General features: G+C 31.7%; 4 protein-coding genes across 4 annotated transcripts; 1 reads left to right on the top strand and 3 right to left on the bottom strand.

The window, feature by feature from the left end:
* Nucleotides 1-441: 441 nt before the first annotated feature.
* LOC130939114 (protein FAR-RED IMPAIRED RESPONSE 1-like) lies at nucleotides 442-2,276 on the top strand. The gene is made up of 3 exons (XM_057867206.1): nucleotides 442-605; nucleotides 759-1,162; nucleotides 1,252-2,276. The coding sequence occupies exons 1-3, from the start codon at nucleotides 454-456 to the stop codon at nucleotides 2,256-2,258; spliced, it is 1,563 nt and encodes a 520-aa protein (XP_057723189.1). The 5' UTR covers nucleotides 442-453; the 3' UTR covers nucleotides 2,259-2,276.
* Nucleotides 2,277-2,770: 494 nt separating this feature from the next.
* Nucleotides 2,771-4,352, bottom strand: LOC130942253 (uncharacterized). The gene is made up of 8 exons (XM_057870973.1): nucleotides 4,236-4,352; nucleotides 3,958-4,035; nucleotides 3,805-3,870; nucleotides 3,656-3,724; nucleotides 3,514-3,580; nucleotides 3,243-3,355; nucleotides 3,079-3,172; nucleotides 2,771-2,993 (listed from the first exon to the last, which is right to left on the bottom strand). Exons 2-8 carry the CDS (start codon nucleotides 4,032-4,034, stop codon nucleotides 2,820-2,822), a joined length of 660 nt encoding a protein of 219 aa, XP_057726956.1. The 5' UTR covers nucleotide 4,035; nucleotides 4,236-4,352; the 3' UTR covers nucleotides 2,771-2,819.
* Nucleotides 4,353-7,030: 2,678 nt separating this feature from the next.
* Nucleotides 7,031-10,831, bottom strand: LOC130939135 (hydroxymethylglutaryl-CoA lyase, mitochondrial). Its single transcript, XM_057867231.1, has 9 exons — nucleotides 10,648-10,831; nucleotides 9,578-9,759; nucleotides 9,261-9,462; nucleotides 8,903-9,082; nucleotides 8,564-8,644; nucleotides 8,317-8,480; nucleotides 8,067-8,203; nucleotides 7,685-7,800; nucleotides 7,031-7,514 (listed from the first exon to the last, which is right to left on the bottom strand). Exons 2-9 carry the CDS (start codon nucleotides 9,742-9,744, stop codon nucleotides 7,266-7,268), a joined length of 1,296 nt encoding a protein of 431 aa, XP_057723214.1. The 5' UTR covers nucleotides 9,745-9,759; nucleotides 10,648-10,831; the 3' UTR covers nucleotides 7,031-7,265.
* A 12,089-nt stretch (nucleotides 10,832-22,920) lies between these two features.
* Nucleotides 22,921-25,971, bottom strand: LOC130941710 (uncharacterized). Its single transcript, XM_057870287.1, has 6 exons — nucleotides 25,785-25,971; nucleotides 24,585-24,644; nucleotides 24,433-24,499; nucleotides 24,191-24,231; nucleotides 23,624-23,683; nucleotides 22,921-23,280 (listed from the first exon to the last, which is right to left on the bottom strand). Exons 1-6 carry the CDS (start codon nucleotides 25,848-25,850, stop codon nucleotides 23,227-23,229), a joined length of 348 nt encoding a protein of 115 aa, XP_057726270.1. The 5' UTR covers nucleotides 25,851-25,971; the 3' UTR covers nucleotides 22,921-23,226.
* Nucleotides 25,972-27,672: the final 1,701 nt, after the last annotated feature.

Consider the following 27,672-nt stretch of genomic DNA (forward strand, 5'->3'; position numbering starts at 1 on the left):
CGGTGCACAAATAGGAAGGGAAACGAGATTAAGAATCAACTGATTACATGTAGCAGAGAGGGAAAATGGAAATCTAAAATATCTCCAACCGAGAAGACCAATCCGACAGCCGGTTTAAACTGTCCTGCAAGAATTTATATACACACATTGAAGGATGTCGGTGCTTGGATCATTTCAAAGGTTGTGCTGGATCATTCACACCCCTGCTGTCCAAGCAAAGCAGAGATGCTCAAACAGCACAGGGAACTAAGCATGTCCATTCGTCGTACGATAGAGAATAACGACGAGGCCGGTATCAGACCAAGCAAAACCTACCAATCATTTGTTGCGGCTGCCGGGGGTCACCGCGAGTTAAATTTCATCGAAAAGGACGTGAGGAATTACATTACCAGGGAAGTGCGGAATATTTCCGAACAAGAAGATGCAAAGGAATTCGGGAAATATTTGTTAAGGATGAAAGAGAAGAATCCGAATTTCTTTTTCGAGCTCCAACTCGAGGAGGATCAATCGATTAAGCTGGCCTTTTGGGCCGACGCAAGAAGCAGAGCGGCCTGTGAGTATTTCGGAGACGTCATTTCATTCGACACCACCTACAATACAAACAGGTAACAAACTGTCCCTTTTTATGATGCTAAATTAATTTATTTTTACTAATCCGCAGCAGAGGTGTATATTGGCCGTGTCATTGGGTGTATTATAAGCATTTGTTGGGGTGTACCTAATGATTTTGCATTCTGGACCATGGCACTTCGTTTCAGGTATAATTTGGTCTGTGGTTCTTTTGTCGGGGTGAATCACCACGGCCAGTCAACACTTCTCGGATGCTCTTTGATGAAGAACGAAGAAATTGAATCATTCAAATGGTTATTTCAATGCTGGCTTCGTTGCATGGGAGGAAACGCTCCGAAAGGGTTTCTCACCGATCAGTGCGCATCAATGAAAAGGGCTTTAGAGGCCTGTATGCCAACAACAGTTCACCGCTGGTGTATTTGGCACATCATGAAGAAGATTCCAAGCAAATTAAACGGGTACAAGGCACACGCCGATGTCGAACAACAAATGAGCCATGTTGTTTGGAACTCTCACAGCAAAGACTCATTCGATAGGAATTGGAACGATTTTCTGGTGAATTTTGGTCTTGCGGACAACAAGTGGCTCTCAGGTAATGTGTTTTTAAATTCTGCAGTAGAGGTGTAAATTGTACTGTCTCTCGGGTGTATTTTACAGTGTGTGTTTGGGTGTATTATGCAGATCTGTACGAAGACCGTCACATATGGGTTCCTATCTATCTGGACCACCACTTCTGGGCAGGGATGAGAAGCACACAAAGGAGCGAGAGCATGCATTCATTTTTTAACAAGTACATCACCCGTAACAGCTCGCTCATTCAGTTCGTCAAACAGTACGATAATTGCCTCGGAAGCAGGGAGCAAGCAGAGAGAGAATCAGATGCTGCAGATTTTCATACGGTCATACCATGTGCAACCAAATCCCCCATCGAAACTCAGTTTCAAGATGCGTACACCCAAGCAAAGTTTAGGGAAGTCCAAGCCCAATTCAGAGGAAAGGCGAATTGCATCACCAGATTAAAGAATTCTGCTCTAGGCTATTCAGTATACGAAGTTGGAGAACAAGTTTCCAGCTCAATATTGGACAAGTTCGCGGTTACCTACGACTCAGTTGCAGCCGAGGTAAAATGCCAATGTTTATTATTCGAGTCGAGAGGGATACTGTGCCGTCACGCACTAAGCGTGTTAAGCTTCGAACAAGTAAGCCAAGTGTCCCCTAGGTACATACTGGAACGATGGAGCAAGAAGGTAAAGAGGCGACACACACACATCAAGAGCAGCCACGACGAGCCACTAATTGAGCCAAGAAGCAAGAGGTTCGACCAACTTCTTTTCCGTTCGCAAAATATTTGCGAATTTGCCTCCGAATCAGAGGAGCTGATTGCAATTCTGCACCGTGCGTACGACAACGTCATGGCCGAGATGGAAGCAGTAAAAGCCAAAAGGAAGGGGACATCTTCTTTATCCCACGAAGACGCCAACTTGGAATCCGTTAACGAGCTTCAAAGCCTGCCAAGGATTCGAACAAGAGGACGTCCAAAAAACAGGCTAGGTTCAAAGCTGGAGAAACAGATTGCAAATGCCACAAAGAAGAAGAAGACAAAAGTTTTAAGCGAGATAAATGTGATGTTCTTTAAATCTGTGGCGATTGAGTTTATTTTTCTAGTTAATTGTTTAGCTAATGCGTGAGTGTTATATTCAGATAAACCTGTTTGATGCTGCATCAGCGGCGCATTCAAGTAGCAGCCAATACCAGGGACAAGTTATAAATTATCAGTTCAGGGTACCAGCAGCAGGGGATAACTCTTTGGGTGTATAGTTATAGGGAGTATGGGTGTAAAATCCCTGTTACCTTTGGGTGTATTTTTGTTAATAGACAATTTACATATAGACACATATATAGATACATATAGAACAAAAGCTGTAAAAATTCACAGGTTATGGGCGTATTTTTCAGTTGATGTTTTTTTTTTCATATTTTAGTAGTTGTAATTCATTCATTTTGAATACTGCACAGACAATTGGGTGTATATTATTACTCAACCTCGGGTGTATTATTAGACTAGCGTTGGGTGTAACAATTTATAATATGCGTATGCCTTGATTTTTTGCTTTATGTTTTACCACCTGTAATACAGTTTTTAAATACATCACAGACAGTTTATTAGCACAGATAGTTTAACTATGGGAAAAAATATACATTGAATAAATTGAATGGCAAACATTTACATCATTTGTTCAATTTACAAACTACCCAGTTTCTATATCCTCAGAATTAATCTGACAGAACGGACTCAATAATACAGAGGATGGCTTCGACAGCCTTATAGCACTACTCTCTCTAATTGCCTGATCTCTCTGTCTATTCAACTCACTAAATAGTATCCGGGAAGCATATTCCACTCTGTAGTGGTCCACCTCCTCCTACAATTAAAAAGTATGTTATGTTTAAACAGAAATATTAATTCAGTAAAGTAATACAGAGTTATATACTTCTAAAGACAGTTACCTGTGTCCAGTTATCCCATTCATACTTCCCCTTTTTAATGTTTTCCGGCTCTATTAACTCAAGCCACTTCATTACGTAAATAGCGCAGTCATAGCTGAAAACGAAGAAAATAAATTACAAATCTCATTTAGGAAAGTTTAAGGTTCAGAGTCACAAATCTATACCTTGTTTTTTGGCCTGAAATTTTAACATATGGGGCTTTAATTTCCTTCTCCTTTTCGCCTTTCTCGAGAGGTTTCCCGCCGGCATATGCTATCAATCTCGAAAATACATATCCCTTAAATACCAAAACAAGTCAGTAATACACCCGAGTCAATTGACAAGACACACCCAACTTAATATGGAATATACACCCAATTGAATATGGAATATACACCCAACTCAACTTTCAAAACAGACGTATCCATTAAAGTAAAGAAGACAGAGGGAACTTACAGTGAATTTATTAACGTTTTCCCCTAGCCATTCATCGAGTTCGTCACTCGATATTTCATATGTCTCACTACATTCATAAAATAAGACGTTAACAAAAATAATTACGATGATAGACCATAGTATAGCTTACGAGGTACTGTACCCGTCAAAGTATTGATCTTCTTCAGGAGGTGAATCCTCCACAACTACTTTTTTCTTTTTTTGTGGTGTTCTGGGTGGAAAAAAAAAACAGTACCAATCAGAAATAAAAAATTAATTTTATCACAGAATTTTATCCAAAGAAGTGCTTACTCTTTTGGAGTTGTTTTTGTTTCTTTCTTTTTCTTCTCCTTCTCCGCAGGCAATGATTCTTCGCTCCTATAAGTCAATAACAGACGCTTCAGTTAATACACGAAATCTTTATAACGAAGCCAAAAGAAAGGAGTAATAATTTCAGGACATTACTCGTCACTTGGTTCAGATTCAGATTCTGAATCAGAATCCGACTCCTCTTCCCTCTGCTTTCTTTTTCTTGAGTCCATTCTGCAGGCAAACAATCATCATTTAGAACATACTAAAAATACACCCAATTGAATTCATGAGACACACCCAACTGAGTATACAATATACACCCAACGCAGCAAAAGAAACACACCCTGCTTAATAAGCTACATACACCCAACGTGGACAAGCAAAATACACCCAAACCCTATAAAGAAATTACACCCAAGTATGGTACTTACTTTTTCCCCTTTTTGCCGGGGTGTTTAATTCCCGAATCCTCCGAGTCTTCTTGAGCCTCAGACTCAGAGGTAGAAGTGTCACTCTCGGTAGTTTCTGTCTCCGAAGACGATGTTGAGCTCGCCTTCCTTTTTTTTTTTTTTTTTTTTATTTCCTGTTCTTTTTGTTTTTTTTCTTTTTTTCTCATTTTTTCTTTTGTCTCTGCCAAATTCAGAATCCCCTGAAACATGAGATATTTTAGTTAGCACCATTAGGGTAAATAAAGTACACTAACTTATTATGATTACTCACCAAAGTTTCCTCTCTCTCTTCATTCATTCTTTTCACCAACTGCTCCTTAGTCCAGTTGGCAATCCATGGCTTTGGTGGTCTTTCACCCCTGTTATTGCGTTTGTTTTTTGAAAGGTGAAAGTAGATTATCATCAGGGCGAAGAGGCAGCCATTGATTGCCTTCTTCTTCTTCTCCTGGTAGTCTGTTATGCCCCTGATCATGAAGGTCAAGACATGCCCCCCCAGTTTCTCTCCTCTATGCCCTCCATCTCAAAAATCGGGACCAGGTGCACCGGCGATATTTTGTTTATCGTCGTTGGCAAAAGGAACGCCATCTGTATGTAGAGGATGAATATCCTCTTGAACATCAGGCGTTCCTCTTCGTTGCCAACGCCGATTTCCATCATTTCATCGGTAAGACTTTTGAGGGTCTTACCCTGGAATCTTTTATAAATTATTTTGTCAGATTCAGAAAGTTTCTTGTAGTCAACTTTCTCAGGAAATAGATCTCCTACAAAAAGGAAAACAACAAAGCAACCAAGTCAGTTCAGATACACCCAAGCATCAGGTTAATATACACCCAAGCAACAACTTAATATACATCTATAATTTTGAGCTAATTACCTGTTGCATTGATGCCAAGCGCATCACCTATTTTTTCGGGGTTATATGGAAAGAACCATATCCTGTCCTCAGTTTGTTCTCCCCAAGTTTGAAGTTTTTTGCCAACTCTCTCAAGAGTTGGTGATCCACCCTCAGTGGTGGGATGTGCATCAACCCACCGAATCCAAGATCCCTGACAATGGCCTTCTTCTCCTCAGTCATGTTTCTGAACTTATCATTCAGGAGATGTGTGGCACATTTGAGGTCTTTGGTTTGGTTTCTTGCTGCCATTTTCTCTGAAACTAAAAATACACCCAAAGACATCAGTAATATACACCCATATATATATGACTCAGATACACCCATTGATAACAACTAAGATACACCCATTGATAACAGTAAGATACACCCATATATGAGTCAAGACAGCCAGATATTCGCAAGATACACCCATTCATAACAGTGAGATACACCCATTCATAACAGTGAGATACACCCAAAGATCTCAAACAAGATACACCCATTGATTACAGTGACATACACCCATAGATATTATTCAGATACATCCATATAGATATCAGACAGATATCACTCAGCCATGCTTCAATATAAAGCCACATTACAAGGTTAAGCAGTTTACACCCCCGAATATACGGAATAAACCCCCAAAAATCAACAAAAATAGCAGGAGAACTTAGAACGACGTAGAACTAAGAAGAACGACGTATAACTCAGAAGAACGACGTATAACAAAGAAGCAACAGTAACAGTAAACCCTATCAGAACGACGTAGAAGAAAAGTAAAATATACAGTATTTTAATGCACTTACGTTGAGTATTCTTGGTTTGTTTTTTCTTCAGATTCTTCTTCACAGAGAGGTTGATGGTGTTTTGATGCAGTTTTCGAACTACGATTTCTATATTTTGAAAGTTGATCTTCGCTCGAAAATGAGAGGGTTTCGTTGATTTGAAAGTGCCTTGAGAAATGGAAGAAGTGGAAGAAGTGGAAGAGTCTCCCATACGTAACCGTTCGAATGCTGAGCGCGTGATTTGGACGCGGCATCTTATCTCTCTTTCGTGCGCGTGTTTCGTGTTTGGGCTGGGCCAACTTGGTTGCTTGTATGCTTGTATGTGTAGCAGGCCCGTAATAAAATATTGTTACACAATAGAAATAGTAGATATAAAATGATAATGACGAAAATAAAAAAAATAGTAATAATGGTCATAATTGATTATATTGTTAAAAAGAATTTTGTGGGGTTTAAAAATCTAATAATTACAAATAAAACTCCCACAGATTAATTTTCGTTACTATCTAACGAATTTTTTAGTAAAAGAATCGTATTATCCTAAAATAAAAAAAATTAAGGATCGAAGTGTCTCTTTTTTTTTTTTTTAACAAAAAACACTTTATCTTTCATAAAAATAAATAAAAGTCAAGATCAAATCTTTACTTTTTTAACTCAAAATACTAGCAGCGGAAATCATAGTGTTTGTTTATTTATTTATTTTTATAAACCTTCCAATTGTGCACTAATTGGCTGTCTAACACAAATGTTATAAACTCAAATCAAAAGAGAACATTTTAGGAACATTGAACTTTCTTCAAGGGAACAAAAATCATCCTCAAACTTGCCGAATAGTTGGTTTAAAACCTTAAAGAACAAAAATAGAATGGCTCATTATGATGAAATTTTTATTCCCTACAATTTGCACATTTTAATCGTACACTTATTCATAAATTTCCATCTTAAGGGAAAAAAAGGTTGCATGATTTATTTTCCATTGTTCATTAAACCTGCCAAAATTGTGCTCTTTGCTGAATAAAACTGGTCATGTTTAGTATTAACCATGAAAATGTGTTGCAACAAGTACAATAATGACTGAAACTAGAAAACTTCACATTTTCAGTTTGCACATACAATTGGAAAATCAAATTCACTATTTGATTCATTCTTACTTCTCAGACAATCAATAGAAGTAATCATTTTATTCCTCTTCTATTTGTATAATATGGTAGCATAAAAAATGTGTGGAATGACATGTTTCTGCTTTAAGCATTTGAATATAACAATGTTGTATTATGGTACATTAATTAATCTTATATCTATAGCCAACCTTGCATAGGACGAGCTCGGTTGCTGTTACGGATATTAATCTTATATCTTAGAGGCTTCGGCGGTGACTTGGCTCAAGGCAACGGCAGTCTTCGAACCAGACGGGCGCCCCAATTGCTTGCTGATGAAGTCGCCAACCGACATGAGCTTTCCCAGGTCAGTGTTGGTCTTCACACCAAGTCCATTCAGCATGTACACAACATCTTCAGTAGCAACATTTCCTGAAGCACCCTTGGCATATGGACACCCACCTAGACCGGCAATGGAGGAATCCACCGTACTAATCCCCATCTATTGTTAACATGCAAATTAATATATTTTTTTCCATTAATGGTTTTCAAGCTTGTTTGTGGAAATCTAAAACGCATGTGATAAAAAAAAATCTTGCATTGCTCTAGGGTGAAACTAGCAACACAAAGATCAAACAAGTAAAAGGTATAAACAATTGTTTGATGACTTACTTGGAGCGATACAAGAATATTCGAAAGGGACTGGCCATAAGTGTCATGGAAGTGGACTGCGAGCTTCTCTGTCGGAACAACAGCCATGACAGCCAAAAGCATAGGAACTACAGTTCCTGAACATCACAGAATGAAAAGAAATCAATGCAAGCATATTATCAACGAGCTGATAACAATTCTTAAGAAAATTGAAAGCACAAAGTTTGATATTCATTCTCAATCTAAGTAAGCCAAGAGATGAATATTTTTTTCTTATCAAGGTCTTACTTAACAAGATACTCTAAAAGGAGACAGAATCTAGTTTATTATTGAAACAAAAGAAAATTGCTGCTAAGGAAATGTTTAAATTTTAAAGATAACAAAAATCCATCTAACTTTTTACCTGGTGTGCCGACACCAATTGTGTCACCAAGGGAGATCTCAAAGCAGCCCATATCATATAGTTCTTTAGCAACATATGCCACTTTTGAGGGAGGGATTGGTCCTTCCACTGGGCATCCGATAACACAAGATACATATCTATGATTGTTCAACACAGAAAACCATTAGAATTCAGAATAGGCAGAACCCAAACAGAATTGTAATTTTTTTAAGTGATTTTTATGGATAAATAAAGAAAATAAGAGACATACCCTCGAACAGGAATCGATAGTTCTTTAGCAGCACGGGTAACAGCCCGGTAACGAACAAGACTCTCTTCAATATTACAGTTAATGTTTGATTTTGAAAATGATTCAGATGCTGATGCAAAAACAGCTACTTCTCTTGCACCAGCTGCTATAGCAGCGTCAAAGCCCTATAAATATGATAAGTAAGAAATATGGATGTGAATCTTCAATGAATATTCCTATTTTTTATATCTTTTTTAGAAATACATACCCTTAAATTAGGAGTTAGAACTGGCAATCTGATGCCTTCCAAGCCGTGAACCCCTTGCATCACGTCCTTTGCATCAGCCAACTGCAAGACAAAAAAAAAAAGACCAAGAAAAAAAAAGGGATTTAAAAAACAGATCGAGAGAAAAGGAAGGATAATATCTATAGAAGTAATTCAGAATGAAATGGTTGGATTGTAATTTTATATGTAAGTGATTCAAAAATATTGTATCAAAAACCATTCGATGCTTCAGATAAGTGAACACTGGAGAAAATCAACCACCACAATCACGATTAAAAGGATCAATATCAGGTTACAATAACAACAGTAAATCTACTTCACCTGTGGTACCCATTTGGGAGATACAAAACTTGTAGCCTCAATAACAGACAACCCGCAAGAAGCTAGTCTATGAATCAATTCAATCTTTACAGCCGTTGGTACAGTGTTCTTCTCATTCTGTAATCCATCCCTCGGACCAACTTCAACTATCTTCACATAACTCGGTATGCTACCCAGAAACTGCGTTATGCCATTTTGAAAATTTTTAATATTCCAATTATCAAGTCAGGAAAACATGGAAATATACAAATCACAAAGTTTACAATCTATACATAAATCAAAATGTAAAGTGGTAATGTCTATAAACCAACCTTAGTAGCAGTAAAATAACTACAAAATACTGCAGCCGTTGAATTACCTTATGTGTTGAAGGTGGTATGTCTTTGCTATTCCCCCTTGGACTAGAGTGGAAATCAGATAAAGAATCATCAATCATTCCAAACTTCATTGAGTTTCTCCCTTTGGTCGTAGTCTTTTGACTGAAGGTGCGACATTGAACAATATCTCTTGTGTGCCTTTTCCATGGGTAAGTCTCCGCTGTATACTCTTCATTGTCTTCACTGCAACAAGATACGATTGGGTCAATGTAATGGATACAATACAGAGATGACTAAATAATACCATGGACTAGAATCCAATTAAGTTTCTAAACTTAAATTGAAACATTTGACTCACTCGCAGCTGTTAGATGTGCTGCAACTTCGTCCTTCAATAAAGCAGATTCCCATACCAAAGTTATCTTCTCTAGGACGGCAAGCACCAGATGAGAACCTCTGAATCCTATCAATGGTATTCATGCTCGGCAACTTGTCAAGACCAAGTGGTTCCTCCAAGCTCGACATGGTGAAGTGGATGAACTGAAGGAAATTGGCAAAAGATACAGTGTAAGCAAGGATATCCAATAACATTATAAGTATATGCAAAATTTCATCTACAAATTATGTGTCTATTTATCCTCACACAAAGATATACAGTTCTGATTTAACATTCTCCTTTGCAATCAGTTAAATTTTTTTGTTAAATTCATTGCCCCTATATATCATATACAAAGTAATGAAATAGCTTGTAATGCAAATTAAAACTCCGCAAGCGGAAACAGAAACATTATGAGCTGTAATTAAACTCAGCTCTGTATTACTTGAACAGGTGGAAAATAAGGAGACAATTGAAAACGAACTCAGAATATAAAAGGTTTAAATTTTCAATCTTCAAAGGCAAGAAAATCACTTTCAACTCACTTTCATACTTAGTAATGACCAAAAAATTGTGGTGTGGAATGTAAATGAATCACATTCTTCCACTCACAACTTCCCCAAATTTGTGTTGTACTAAGCATATATAAAAGTGAATTCTTCATTCCCCATTTTATAAGATCAATATCAATAAAATTTCAACAAAAAAACAGCATTGTCTGCTAAATTATCATGCTTTATTAGGGGGATTTCCAAAATTGCATGTGATCACAATTGACTCCAACTGTGATAGCAATACCAAGTTAGCAACCAGCAAAAACTTTTATTCTTTTTATTTAAAAAAAACGCAAATCTCACAGTTAAAGGTTGAAACATAAGCTCAAATCAGAAGTAATTGATTCAACATATAAAAGAAATTTAGGGAAACAGTCGTAATCAACGAAACCACAAAAAAAGGGAGGGAAAAAACGAATTTTTTAAAATATTAGTATCCGAAATCGGGTTAATTGAAGACGAGCAAACGAAATTGAGAATCGGAAAAAGCAGACAGACCTGGAATGAAGGGAAGAAAGAGAAAGAAATCGCGGGAATTGAAGAAGAGAAAGGAAACCCTAGAAATTGGGGGTGAAATAGAAGTAGGTGGAATTAGGAATCAGTTGGTAGTTGGCGTTTTCTTTTTCTCTCTACGCTTCTTTTCTTTCCCTCTTCTTTCTGCTACACACACTATCTATTTTTTTTTTTTAAAAATTAATTTTATATTAATTTTTTTAAGAAAAAAAATTTCCCATCCACAATTTTGGATCTTTGATTTTTTAGTTAGCCGACCAAACAATTTGTTTTCTTTCCTTTTTTAATTTGGCTTGAAGTGTGATTGTGATCTTAATATCTAAAATACAATAAATATTGAAATAACTGTTTTATACAAAATTTAAAAATTAATAATAATATTTCAAAAATAAATTTGGTATTTAAATATCATTTTATATATTGTTATACAATCAAGAGTGTCTATTTATAAATTTAATTATAATAACAAAATCTATTAAATATCAAATTAAATAAATATAAAATTAATATGAGATATATATTTAGATATTATATTAATATATAATATCCTAAATATATACTAACATAAAATATTTAAAAAGAATATAATCAAATATTTAAATTCTTAAATTAAACCCCTCCCGAAAAAAAATGGTTACTCAAATATTTGCATTTTGCAAAAGGATCGAAAGTAATAATTTCTTGAGGGCTTAAGAACTCGCACAATAAAATTAAATGAAATATAATATAAATATAATATTTGGTTCATTTATTTATTTGTCTTAAGTATGGGATATTTATGTGGCATGTTTTCACTCAATTTCCGCAACCAATAGATGGTTTTTTATTGGTCGGTGATTGGTAAGAGTTCTTCTCAACCACCAACTTAACCAAAATAAGACACATGCAATAAAGGCCTAAGAACACAAGCCAATTCTTCAATCATTATTTTTATTATTATTATTATTATTTGGGAAGAATTTATTTGTTTAATTGTGGCGGATAACACTTACTTATATCTCTTTTGCGTGTATGTTTGTTTTTCTTTTTTTTTCTTTTGTCATGAGTTGTATATAAATTTTTTGAGCTTAAGTAGGGAGTTAATTCTTTATAGTTAATATTAGTGATTTTTTTAAATTATTTTTATTCTAAATTTTAAATCTTAAATTCTAATCTTAACTCTAAATCTTTCAAAAAATGAGGCTTGAAAAATAATTTCATAGTAAAAAATTAATTAATATTGACTAATTAAAAATTAATTTTTTATATTTATTCAAAATAGTTATTAACATGGATATATAAACGTAAATTAAATAGTTTATAAACTTTTCTAGTTTTGTTTAAACATATTCCACCCCTTGAGTAACAATTAATTAACAAAACCCTTTTTTTATGGTAAGAACAAGATTATGATTAGGGGTGTTAAATTTAAACCGATCCAAATTAAACTGTTCATTCAATCTAATTCAAATTGAAAATCGATTAAAATTGTACTAATTCATATTTGATTGGAATATATTTTTTGCAAACAATTGAATCGAGTTCGATTTTACATTTATTTTTCATAATCAATCCAATCCAATCTAAACCGCATGCACAATATGCTATAATATTATTATTATTTTATTATTATATTTACAATTATACTTATAATATGTTCAATTTGTTATATATTTTTATATTATTCATGTATTATTATTTAATAAATATTTTATGTTTAAAATATTATTTATTTATTTATTTATTTATTTTAATTAACCTATAATTTTATTTCTATTGTTATGTTATCGTTGATTTTTTAAGATATTGTTAAAACTTGTTATGTTATTATTGATTATTTAAAATTTGATGTTGAGATTTGTTATATGTATTTATTTTTTTTACAAAACCGTAAATCCAATCTAATCCAAACAGATTGAAATTGAATCATATCGGATTAGATTTTTTTTTAAATTTATCTAATCTAAACCGCACCACAAATAAAATTAGTGTTCGAATCGGATGAATTTTTTACTCAAAATCGATCCAAATTATATCACAAACACCCCTAATTATAATTCATTTGAAATTTAAATGGGTCAATTAGTCAATTTTGATTTTTGATGCATGGATCAATAAGGCAGACACATGTATTCTAGGTTAAAGTAATACCATATTTTAGCAATAAAATGCACTATAACACATTTAGTATAAATTAATCATAATAATCTAATGGCATAAATTTTGTGATGCACGAATACTGATACGGACACAGAATACGATATAATATGAAATATATTGATATATAAATTTTAAAATCTTATAAGATACAGAAATATATATATATATATATATATATATATATATATATAATATAAAATAGAAATTAAATCATATTAAAAAATTTTATATTATTAAATCAATATTGTATGTCTATTTCAGGAAGGTAGCATGAGCCTATCGCACAGTCCTTTGTGCTTTCAATGTAGACATTTTTCTTGGCGTATAGTTATAGCTACCTTAATTGATATAAGTAGTGAAGTTTAAGAAACATTGGTGTGTCATGATCGTAGCAAATAAATAATAATTAAGTCAAATAACACTACTGCTCTTCTAATTTCTTACGATGAAAATGAAGGTTAATATCTTGTTTTTATGCATTTAATATAAGAAAAGTTCAGAAAACTTGTCAAAACTAAAATAGTTAATTGAAATAATGAATAAAGATTTACTTCTTAGACAATAGAAATGGTTGAATTGATTGCACTCAACGGAGACAATTGCAACAATGATTGATTGGGTTTGCTTGAAACAGAATAAGAGTAATTTAGTGTGACATCTTCGTAATGTTATTAAATAAATTTATGAATTGAACATGACGTGAAACTAATTTTTCTAGAAATATCTGTCACATTTAACCTTAAAAAAAATCCAATTACTATCTTTGGTATAAAATAAAATAAAATAATTCAAAACAACAGTCAACAAAAGTTATGACATGTAATAGGAAATCAATTTAAGCAAATTCTTTATTATCTATAAATTTTGTGTCGAATTTGCCGATTTTATTTTTTTTATAGTAAATTTTAAATATTTAAAAATGATTTATTTTTATATTTTTTAAATTAAATATTAATATTTATTCTTTTTTAATAAATTAAGCAACTATCTACCGTCAACATAATTAACAAGCATCATCAATTTAAATGAGCAATTAATCTTCTTAATAGAAAAAGACACACTATGACAGATTTAAATTCTCTAAAATTTGAATTTTATTTTAGAGTGTAAAGTATAATTTTTCATTATTTAAGGGTGAGAGATCACACTTTATCTTCTAAAATGAAAATTCAAAATTTAGAGGATATAAATTCATGATACCCAGTTATGTTTTTCTTTTTAAATGAAAAATTCATTATATATATTATTTTGATTATTTCAATATACAAAATATTATAAAGCTTGTTAAAAGAGACTTGTAACTTTCTTGTTTAAAATTTTTGTTCAATAAAAAACTCAAAATACATAGTTGTTTTAAGAGATGGATAAAATAAAAAATGCTATTTATAGTTTAAAATAACTATTATATTATAATTATCAATCATGTTGTGTATAATTAAAAAAAAAGCCACTATGTAAATTTTCAAAATATTGGTATGTTACAAGTTTAATTATTTTAGTGTGGTAAGTTTGATTATTCTAATAGTTAATTATTTAGTTAATCCATATAACATATTTGCATAATTATCATCGATTAGCTTGTAAATACTACTTCATAAAAAAAAAGTAATAATAGTAGCAAATTAAAATAAATAAATAAATGAAAAGAAAAGAAACATGAAGCATGAAAACCAGAGGAGTGAATAGTTGAGAGAGCAAACCTTTTTTTGCTTATTCTCTTACTTCTTCTTCATCTTATGCATTATGCATTGTTGTTAAGGAATTGGTTATAGGCTACTATTATATATATTATTGTAGGTGCATGAAAATTCAGCAAGGTAACCCAAAATTTCAACATTGATAATAACTGCCATATTAAATATCTTAGTACCAACTCAGTTACATTAATTTACCAATTAAACAATGTACTTATACCAATTTGCACATACCAATTCACAATTTATCTGCATATCAAAACGGCATACCCTATCAGATTGATTCATATAGTCTATTTTCGCCGAGTAGGATAAGATTTTGCGTTTTGTTATCATCCAATCGACAGAAAAGCCAATTTGATTAACTACTGTTTCAGGGACCAATTGAAAAATCTTTCGAATACTAAGGACTATTTTGACTATTGACTCGCTTAGGACCATTTTAATTGGAAAAACTTTTTAGATTGAAGTAGAACGGCTGCTGGTAAATGCAATCTTAGACAACCAACATTTTTTGTTGTTATCTTAAGGTATATTTTCAACCCAATTCTTTATGTTGTCTAGACTTTAGACATGTTTGGTTTGCTGGATTTAATGTTTGGCAGTTATATCTTGATCAAGTTTGACGCCATCTACACCAACTTGTGTAAAAGAACTTTCAACAAATTGTTGGTTGACAATATCCAACATACTTCTCCTTTCATTTGACTATTAGTATCATTTAATTTGGCAATATGTTAATACAGAATGTTAATCATTTGCTTTTTTAAATTTATCTATCTTTTCTTTATATTAATATTAATATATATCATTGTGAGAAAAAATTTTAACTGAACAATGGTAAAATAAATAATCTTTTCAAAATGATAATTATAATATTCAAATCCTAATTAACTTTAATTGATTAAGTAATTATATGACTCATTCGTTTAAACAAATGTTGAGAATTCAAATTCTGTTTTATCTATATAGCAATTAATTGTCTAATAATAAATTCTTAAATAAAACTCAAAATCAAGATGAATTAATTTTTAACCTGTCAAATACCGAGATACTGTGGACGACAAAAAATTTAAATCCTGATGAATTTGTTTCTATCTTTAATTTATTTCTCTTGAGATCAATGTGGATGGCTTGATAGAAAAACCCCCCAATTTCTATCTTCTTTTGACCTGATATGGTCTAAATTGTAACCTCTTTTTCCATATTAGTATTTTAATACTTAACGGACACTAACATTTTCATTAATTCTTTTTTATAAATTAAATGTGTATAATGGTAATAAATAGAAGTTAGTAAAAAAAATTATATACACTAATTACAAGATTTTAGTTTAAATTTTACTAATAATATATTTTATAAAATATATATAACGAAGGATATTAAAAAAAAAGGAGATAATGGAGATATTCAGTGTCTTGGAATTCTGCAACAAATGAATTGGTTATATGTGTACTGTGCACTCACTTAACTTAGTATTTACATCAATCATGTTTCTTTTAATTTTGACCCTTCAAATATTTTACATTAAATCTCATTAGTTTTAAAGCATGGCACGCTAAACTTCTAAAAAAGTACACTGGAAACGCTTCCAATAATAATTTAGTCATACACTTGTGACATCTTTGTAATGGTATTAAATAAATATATGAACAGACATGGCGTGAACGTTACATAGTTTGAAGGAACAAATTACAGTGCCATTTGGTGACGCTACACACAATATCACTATATATATATAAAATCTAACCGTACTTTTAGAAATAAAATGTCTTATACAATATTTTGGTTTTTTAACGATATTTTTTAGTTTGATAGACTAAAGACTAATTAGTCATAAATTAAAACTTTATTTAAAAGTTTGTCAGTAATTAATAAATTGCTATACATACAAAACAGAATTTAAACTTTTAACACTTACTTAAGCAAATTAGTGAGCCAATTACTAGACTAACCAAACTTAGTTATATCTTATATAATAGAGTAAAGTATCTAGGGGTGGCAACCGGGCGGGTAGGGACGGGTTTTTGCTCTACCCGACCCCGCTCCGCCGCACAACAATTCGCATAGAACCCGTCCCGCTTCTACCCGCGGGTAGTAAAACGTTGAACCCTAACCCGCCCCGCCCCTATAATTATTAAAATTCAATAAATAAAATTAAATTTTAAAATTTATATAACCATCATCACATACATAACATAAATTAAAGTAAAAATTTAAATATGATACAATATTATTAATCATTTACTAATTATTTTACATATATTATACATATTATATATTAAAATTATATATATTATATATATAGCGGGGTGGGTAGAGGGCGGGTATTACCTAAACCCGACGCGTCCCGCCCCTCCCAAGAACCCGCCCCACTAAAAACCCGCCCCGAACGGATAGGGGCGGGGTGGGTACCCGCGGGTTCGGGTGATATTGAGTATCGTTTTTGTCTCCAACGTTTGGGGTAAATCCTATTTGTATCCCTAACGTTTAAATCGTCATATTTGTATCCCTAACGTTTAAATCATCATATTTGTATCCCTAACGTTTGCAAAAGTGATTCAATGTTCTGCCGTCAATTACACATCATGAACGCTTTAGTTTGAGTTTTAAAAATCTCTTCTTAAAGTTAGTATACAAATGTCTGGGATAGAATCGATGATCCACTCCGAAAAATAGCTCATCAAAAGTTGAAACTAATTCCTACAACATTTACATAATTCACTTTTCTAGGGACATAATTGAATCTAAACACAAATAGTGGGTATAATATTAAAATCGAACACATTCAAGTGAGACCTAATTGAGAATAAATACATCCAAGTGAGAATAATTGAAAAATATAATCTGGTTTGTTAGTATAATTGACATTAGGATAACATTGAATCACTTTTATAAACGTTAGGAATACAAATAGGACGGTTTAAACGTTAAGGACACAAATAGAACTTACCCCAAACGTTGGGGACAAAAACGATACTTTATTCTAATATATTACCTAACCATAAAAAAAAAGTATTATTTTGAGGAACAGTCCACATTATCATATTTAGGAAAATGTCCATTCAGTGGTACTACACTACAGAGATATTCTAATTTATTGTGATGTTTGCTAATTGTTTATCTTTTTTAAGTATGATTTCTATGTTATGTAGAATTTTCTTTTTGATAAATCAAAACTCCTTTTCAAACTGTACAAGTTTCTTCTAAAATATACGGTCTTCTGAATGTAGATAATGATGTTTATATAGATAGATCTTATATATATCACACAATGAACTACCATATGAATGAATATATAGGAATCCAAATCTGCCGAATCATTTATGTTATGATCGTCTACATCCCAGGTTTTGCTGTTCTTTCATCTGACTTATATATGTTCTTCATGTAGTATTTAGATCTAATGACTCTATGAAATTACGTTGCTACTTACGCATAATTCGAGTAACTTAGGAGATATTTCTATTTTTTTTCGAAAAATCTAATCTTTAGAATTATCACTGTTTAGCTTTTAATTCGTCTTTGACCATCAAATAAAATGTGAATGATCCGCTCTTTTTTTGCAATCAATTTAACTACAGTACCTACTGCTCTAACTAATTGTCCATCATTTTCGAGTATAATTTTTATGTTATGTATAGCTGTGCCTAAGGACATATCGATTAAAATGGATTCTTCTTTTTGATTTCTTGTGAGCGTAACATTATAACACTGTCACACACACAATACACGGCAATTTTATGTTTTTGGAAGCAACAAAATAAAAAGTTGGAAACAAACGAATGAAATAATCACTAAGAAATTAAATAACATAGTAAAAGAAAGAAAGGAGAGAATAGTGATAAATAAATAAATATAAATGCAAAGGTAAGCTTCAACAAGAGGTTAATTTTTTTTAAAATGGAAAAAAAATTATGTGTAATTTAGTATTATGAATAATTGATATGTTTTTTTATATGGATTATTTTTTTAATTTTAAATAACAAATTGGACTCTCAGATTTAAAAAATCAAAGGGTCCGATTTGTGGTGAGATATTTTTTTCTTGTCAAGCAAATTGGAAGATTCAATTAGTATGATTAAGTGCTTGTTTGGGCGTCATTATCTTGATAAAAAAGATTTTTTTTTAGTGTATTTGGCAAATTTCTAGTAGTAAAAGTAAAAGTACTAGAAAAAAATATCTTTTTTGAGAAGTTGTAATTTACATCTTTTTTTAAAAGATCTTTTTTCCTTAAAAAAATATTTTTTAAATAATAAATAGACAAAAAGTACTTTTATATTGTTATACCTAAACATAATTGATAGATTAAAAGATTTTTTTACATGAGATATCCAAACATAAAATTACTTTTACTTTTCCATAAGATCTTTAAAAAAAATAACTCGAAAAAAGATCTTTTCTTAGAAGCTCACCCAAACAAGTTCTTAAATTTTTTCAATACTACAATACAAATTTGACCCTCAGAATTGTATTTTTTTTTAAATAAAAATCACAAATCTGATTCTCAAATTTGTAGTATCAACACAAAAAATAATTAAAAACTATAAATCTGACCCTCGGATTTGTGGTATCCATACAAACTAAAAACACAAATTTGTGGTATCTATACAAACTAAAAACACACTAACTTTTCACATTATTAAAAAATACCACTATAATCCCAATATTAAAAATACAAAGCGTCAACAAGATGGAATTTTTTATTTAAATAAATATTTTATTTACTTAAATAAATAATTTAAAAAATTTTACAAATTTATGTAGGATTACTTGTCTCGTTTACAGTGTAAACGAGATAAGACAGTGCGCGTGATACATGTATATCTTGTTTACAGTGTAAACGAGATACGTCAAGCTTATTTCGTTTACACTATAAACGAGATATGTGTGAACAAAATGCATGTTAAATTATAACATTTACAGTGTAAATAAGATATAGTAAGACAAATTTCTAAATGTTATAAAAGGATGTGCAACCCTTAGCATTCTCCACATATATTTCATATATTCTTTTCCTCTATTTTTCTTCCAAAAGTAAGGCAAAAATGTCCAGTAGTAGCGGATGTGTTTGTCATATGAGAAACAGTGACAATAGGGTGATATTTGAGTGTGAGAATTCGTTACTATTGCATACTCGGTGCGTAAGTTCGTTGTCCAAGTTAAAGAGTCTGATATTGAGCAAGATTGGTGGTTTAGGGAGAAAAGAGATCGGAAGGGTGGGGTATAAGTTAGTAGCATCGTTGAGTAATGGAGTTTTTTGGTTTATGGGACTAGAAGACTCTGTCTTACAACTTGATTGGTTGAAGACTCGTAGTTTAGCGAATGTGTCTGATTCTTAAAATTTTTTGGCTAGAATGTCTCTCTTTTATATGTTTATGAGTTATTCAAAAAATATTTTTTATGATTATGTTTTTCTATTACTTTTTATGGTTGGTTGTTATTTTATATTTAAGATGTGAACTAGTGTTTATTTAAATATTGTGATTTTTTTTATAGGTGTGATTAGTATTTATTATTTGATATTAGTTTAAAATATTTGCATAACAGCTCAACTGAAAGTTTGTCAACTAAAAGGTTGATATCAAACACACATGTGTTAGATGAAAAATTTGAAAACAAACAAAAGGTCGTAGCCAAACTTAAGAAGAAGACGGTGACTTTAATAATAATCGCAACTTGTGTTGATTATTTTCTAAAGTACGTTGCAAAAAATCCACAAAGAAATTTAAGGTTGACAAGAAATAATTGAGTAAATAAACTTTTAAATGGGCATTTTATTTGTTGCTATCAGCAATTTAGGATGAAAAATCATGTGTTCCTTCATCTCTATGATATTTTACAAAATACTTACGATCTGAGAACAACAAAAGGTATTGAAATTCATGAACAAGTAGGTATATTTTTATATATCATTGGACAACTAGGTTCAATATGTAATGTAGAAGAGAGATTCCAACATTAAGGAGAAATTATTTTTAGACAATTTCATTGTGTATTGGGTGCTGTTTGCAAGCTTGTTCAACATATTATTTGACCAACTGATCCACAATTCACAGCTACTCCAGTAGAAATGATGAAAGATATTATCTATATTTTGAAAATTGTATTGGTGCAATAGATGAAATTCATATACGTATTGTTGTTTCTGCCGATAAGAAAATCTCATATATTAGTAGAACGGGATCACAACTACAAATGTAATGGCAGTATATGATTTTAACATGTGTTTTATATTTGTATGGGCAGGTTGGGAGGAATCTGCACACGATACTAAAATTTTCAATCAAGTTGTGCGTAGATCAAGTCTTCATTTCCCTCTTTTTTCTAACAGGTTAGCACATTTGAGACTTCTATTATGTATATTAGATTAAACTCTATTTTTATTAATTGATTTTATGGTGCACTAAATTTTTTCTAAGTAAATACTACTTGGTAGATTCTGACTATCTGTGTTTTATGGGTTTTTTAGGTCCTTATAAAGGTCACAGATACCATCTTTCGCACTTTATATTAGGTCCAAAAGCAAGAGAAAGAAATAAAGTATTCAATTACTATCATTCTAACCTTAGATGTACAATTGAACGCCTATTTGGATTGTGCAAAGCAAGATGAAAAATTTTGGGTGCCATGCCATCATTTTCCTTGGACACACAAGTTAGAATCATTGGTGTTTGTATGGCTTTACACAATTTTATTCGACGGAATGACACGAGCGATGAACAATTTAAAGAATTTCATGAAAATTTTTATCTTATGGGTGAAGGTGAAGTAGAAGAACCAGTTTCTAATTAGGGCTGCACATGGATCGGATAATATCCGCGGTAATTATCCGCATTCGATCCGAATTTTACGGATACTATCCGGTCCGCACTATGGTAGGATCGGATTGCGGATTTAGCAGTGATATCCGCGGATCCGATCCGCAGATCCGCATATCCGCACGTCTCATATAAATAGCATAGTTTAAGAAAGTAAACCCTAATGTGATATGAATTTTAATGTGTTGTTTTATAAATTTTATGATATATTATTTTTTATTTTTTATGTTGTACTGTAACTTAGAATAATTAAACTTAGACATTGTGTTATTATTTTTCTTTTGTTATTCAAAAGAATTTTTATTGATAATATTTTAGGAATAAATAGGCTTAAACATGTGAAAAAATACAAAAAGGGCCTTAAAACAATTTTTTGAATTATACAGATATACCAAATATCCGACCCGATCCGCAAGCATGCTAATCAGATCGGATCCAACTTGAAAAAAAATGCAGATATCGTATCTGATTCGTGTGCAGCCCTATTTCTAATGATATTATGTGAGAAGAATCAAATGCCGAAAGCATTAGAAAAATGAAACTAATAAGAGAGCAAATAAAGAATCAATTGTCTAATCGATTGTAATCTTAGTTATTAGGTTATGTAAAATCAACATTCAATATTGAAAGGTATTTGTTATCATCATTATTTTAATATTCATTCTCTTGTGTAAAAAAAATTGTATTTTTTGAGTCATTTATTCAAACACTACAATTTTAAAATAAGTACTTCTATAACTAAAATTTCAAACACAAAACAACTTATTCATAAGATGGTATTAATAAAAGTTCTTATATTTTAAACTCTTTTTCAAAAAAGCTTATTTAAAAAATTTATCCAAACTGAACCTAACATCATCACCAATGCTATATCAAATTTTAATTTTACTTTGGATTCTACAAGATGATACATAAATATTTGTAGAATCATATATGATAAATAATGATTTGAAATTAAAAGTAAAATTTGCTCTTCCAATGTTTAATCTTAGTTTAGTTAAAATTTTATATTATTTTTAATTATTTCATTAACATAATTATATGAGTGACAAAATTTTATTGATTTTCTATTAAAGTGATATCGTATCTCTAACGTGATACCAATTTTATTTTATCAATTAACTCAAATACAAATTTTAATTATAAATCAATTTATTTTTTAAAAATATAAAAAGTAATACTCTAAAAATACTCCATTAAAAATATTCTAAAAGTCAAAAACCAAAAACACAGATACCCACATAAATAAAATTCTAGAGCAGCAAAATATGCGGGTTTGACGCTTATTATTTTTCCGGTGTTAGAGAGGTGTGTGTATCACAAAATGACGTGACAAAAAAAGTGATTTACATTGGTGTGAATTATATAAATCGGTGTTTCCAAATTTTTTGTATTATTTAGCTTTTTTAACAAATTGAATCGTCCAATTTGTAATTTCAATGATTTGTTTTTTCAAAATAAAAAAAAATTACATTGCAATCAGATTCTCCAATTTTTTTTTCAAAAATTAAAAATTTACAAAATACAAATCGAACTCTCCTATGATTTGTTTCAAACAGATCAGACTGTCCAATTTGATTAATATTAATTAAAAAAATACCATATCAAAGAAAAATATCCCATCTTTCAATAACAATGTATTACACATATTTAATCAATATAAAAAAAATTAACCAAGAGAGAATAGTGATAAATAAATAAATAAATAAAATACAAAAGTAAGCTTCAACTAAACTTGGAATATTAAAAGGTTAACATAAATAAATAAATAAATAGTAAATAACTAATATAGATGTCATATATAATTAAATATTCAAATACTTTGACAAAGTACAATAAAATTACAATGGATGATTGTTGAATCACAATTCAAGAGGAGTAAAGCGTGTATCTAATTCTTCTTTTGAACTCTACGAAGAGTTTATGAAGCTTCTGCCAGCATCTGAATTCAACTCTTCATAGACCTAATAAAATGAACCATAAAAAATTAATAATAATAGAAACCAAAATGAATTTTCATAAAAAAAAGGCACTAACAAAGAGAACATATTTTTACTGTTTTATTTTCTCTGAAACTTCATTTAAGAGATTGTATGATTTTCTATCTATATTTGTTGCAAAACATGCATTAAAATAATTTTCTAAAGTCACTATAGACATGGTTCACAGAGTTATCTTCTGAATCTATAAAAGAGAATTATAAAGAAGACCTTTGTGAGAACAAAATTATTAGGTTTCTAACATGTTTCGCCAACTCCTACGAAGTATATACATATGAAATACAAGCTTAAATGAAATTGTACGTACCAGTTTCTTGTGAACTTGTTGGAAAGCCTTGCAAAATCTCTCGGCCTCTTCTGGACCAACCTGTTTCAAATTTTAGAACCGAAAAGCTGAGTCTCAATCTAAGTTTTCTTGAGAACTTGTTTAACAATCATTGGAAACAATATTATAGATGAAACACTCATTCTCCTCGACCTCTTTTCTCTATAACTTCTAACTTCTAGTCTTTTTGCATGTAAACGTTTATGTTTTGAACCCTCACAAACAGGTTTATAAAAGAAAAGAGAATGCTGAAAACTGAATATAGGTCACCAATAGAAATGTTGATTAGAATGTTTCTCTACTACTACAACAACAAAAGCCTTATCACATTAGGTTAGAAACGCGTTCTCTCCTCCCTCTACAAAATCGATAAAAATAAAGCCAATCAAAAAATGAAATTTTCAATTGAGGAAGGAAAACAAGTATACTTAGAAGTTTGTATAACCAGCTTCAAACTTGAGAGAGTGTTTTGTATGTATTGAAAAGTGAGGAAGGATTTAAATCACGGCTCAAAAGAAAGTCCTCAATAAAAATGGATTACATTATTACCTTCTTAGCAGCCTCTGACTTTAGCTTGCTCCAAAATGAATCTGTAGGTTTAAAGAATTCACATAAGCACGATAAAAATTTCAAAAGCATAACACAGTAGATTGTTATAATTTACAAGTTACTACAGAAACAATTCAATGAACTTTGATGCTCATTCTGGACAGTTAAAGTTGACCAAAGTATTGTAAAGATAATAGAGAGGTTAAATTTGTTCAATAACAAAGGTTATATGTGATACTCACGTGGGTTATTTCCTTGGTTCTCGAAATTTATATCTCTTTCATTCCATGCATCTTGCCATTCCCTATACTGCAGCGACAAATAAGTTAGCAGCCATGCCATACATGTTCAGAAAAGAAGTCAACAATGCACACAGCAGCTCCAGCACTACTACCTCATCCTTTGCAGATCCAGAAGCTTGTCTGGACGAACGCCTAGATGATGTTTGTTTGGCCTGAAATTTAACAGGTTTCAATTTGTTAGCCGAATACATTCTCAAATATAGAATGAGCTTAGTAAATTGTATATTTAAGCTATAATATCCAAATTTGGGTTCTAGGCCATCTAGTTCCTTGGTATACTTTGGGAATCAGTACTCCAACATCATGAAATAATTATATGCTAACCATCAAATATGTAAAATGATTTTAAGGAAGATAAAAAAAAAAACAACCCAAGTAACTGATTCTAAATACTGCCAAAGTGCCAATGTCTCACTCTCACATATAATATAATGGAATGGAGAAAACAATCGTGATTTTCCAATGTCAGCATCTGATACAAATCAAAGTGAAATCAGATAACAACATAACATTAACCGTTTTGTAATGCAACTGCCTGGACAAATCCTCCTAGCATCAGCTGGTTGATCTCCATGATGCAGACGGATCAGAAAGGAGGATTTACTTCTAGGTCAAGCAGAAAGTTGCCAGAAAGGGAACACCGAACACGATACATGTAAATTCTCCACTCATCAACCTCAGGTATATAGAGCCTCTACTCTAGTGTCTAGTTGAACTTCAAAGTTCAAAGTGCATTGTTATCTCATTAAATCTCTTTTGCATGAACTAATATTAAATTCCCCCTCTTAACCCCGGTAAATATGTCATGTTTCTTATAATAATCAAATCACTCAATTCATGTTTAGGACCTTCTTAAGATCTCACCCTACACCCCCACCTATTCTTTGTGGTACAACCATCTTTTACCAAAACAGAGAACAAAAAATCAAAACCATAGCATCCGCCTCAAATTTCCACACTAGTCACACACTACGAATACTTCAAATTCCAAAACTCTCTTAAAAACCTAAGTAAAAGGCAAAAGGGCATATTACTGCATTAGATAGAAGCAGCAAGCAAAAAATCGAAAATCATGAAATGGCTCACCGAAAAATCGAATCATTAAGCTATGTCAGAATATATTAGGATCAATTAGCATTCATTATAATTATTTAGTAAAGCGAAGTGAGATTGATTATGCAGCGCAACATGGATTAAAAAAATCAATGAGACGGAGACATTACAAAAGCATAAACCCTAAAAATGCATGTAAAAAAGAATCACAGGAGGGGAGAGAGAAATAGTGAGAGTACACAGTAATCGCGAGAACGAACAACGGGGAAGAGTTGGAGAAGGCGTTGAAATTCAGCTTCGTCCATTGTTGAACACTACTGAGTTGAGTGCGACGAAAATGTGAATCCTTTCAAGTCTGAAGGAGGAAGAGACGCACAGTAGGAGAAGCTCAGTCAAAATATTATGACTAACTCAGATTAATTAATTAATTAAAAAACTAGTAAAGCTTATAAAGAATAATATCCCAAGGTCATCAAAATGAACAAGCACGGCTCAATAAAAAAAAATTGATTCTTCGTTATAGATTATCTTTTTTCTTACAACACAACAATCAAAATTTGATTATCATAGTTTTCGTTTTTGAACAAAACATCAATTCACATTTGATTTATGTTTCAATTCCAATTTAAATTCACTTGAACAATAACTCTAATTTTTTTTAACCAGTAATGGTAGTTCTAGTGGTCAAATTTTTTTTCATTATTAAGAATCTTTTTTTCATTATTAAGAAAGGGTAACGAAGATAAAAATACGAGCTTTGGTCCCCAAAAAATTTACTATCCGACAGTTTTGTCCCCACAAAATTTAACTAAGATTTCGACCATGAGGTTTTCAGATATATACCAGATACGTCACCAAAACCGTTTGATCCGGTTAAAGTAGTGACGTGTCAGGTTAACTGACATGTCACCTCTAGGACATTTTGGTCCCCATCCACGCTGGATAAAACGACGTCGTATTGGAACCAAGGACAAAATGATATCGTTTCGAGGAGGACAAATTCGTCTCCACTTAGACAGAGAATGCAAACGGTACCATTTTCATGTGAGGGGGACCTATTTGTCTTATAATAGTATTTTAGGAGACCTATTTGACCTATAATTTCTTATGTTAAAAGAAGCTATATTTACTTCAACACAAACCTTAAAAACACATTGACATTAGTATGTTCATTTATCAAAGTGGTAACATAAACTTGAGAACCCAAACATGTTAACCACACAAATATTTAGTTTCAATAGCAACACAAACCAAATCAAGTCAAAAGAAGGTTTATTTTTTTCAACATAAGCTAAACGAAACCATTCTAAACAATCTAAAGTCTTCTTCCTCCAACATAACAAAAGGTGGTAACATAACTAAGACAACAACTTTCACACTAATTCTTAGAAGCGTCATTTCTTGAAAGACTGGTTCAACCCTGGTGTTGGAATGAATTTGAACAACTTAGATACTATGTCACTAGTTGCAGCTGATATTGTCTCAGCACTAACACTCCCTGAATTCTCGGCCCTGATTACTATCTCCTTTGGACGTCTAAAAGAAAGCTGAGATTGGAATCAACAGTATTGTTATTACCATGTTTCACAAAGAATTTAACTGCTTACATTAAACCACTTACAAAGGAGACAGTAATTAGGGCCGAGAATCCGGAGAGTGTTAGTGCTGAGACAATATCAACTGCAACCAGTGGAACAGTATCTAAGTTGTTCAAATTCATTCCAACACCAGGGTTGAACCAGTCTTTCAAAAAATGACGCTTCTAAGAATTAGTGTGAAAGTTGTTGTCTTAGTTATGTTACCACCTTTTGTTATGTTGGAGGAAGAAGACTTTAGGTTGTTTAGAATGGTTTCGTTTAGTTTATGTTGAAAAAAATAAACCTTCTTTTGACTTGATTTGGTTTGTGTTGCTATTGAAGCCAAATGTTTGTGTAGTTAACATGTTTGGGTTCTCAGGTTTATGTTACCATTTTGATAAATGAACAGACTAATGTCAATGTGTTTTTAAGGTTTGTGTTGAAGTAAATATAGATTCTTTTAACATCAGGAATTATAGGTCAAATAGGTCCTCTAAGATACTATTATAAGACAAATAGGTCCCCCCACATGAAAACGGCACCGTTTGCC

The sequence above is a fragment of the Arachis stenosperma genome, chromosome 7 (genome assembly GCF_014773155.1).
Source record: "Arachis stenosperma cultivar V10309 chromosome 7, arast.V10309.gnm1.PFL2, whole genome shotgun sequence".
Classification (NCBI taxonomy): Eukaryota; Viridiplantae; Streptophyta; class Magnoliopsida; order Fabales; family Fabaceae; genus Arachis; species Arachis stenosperma.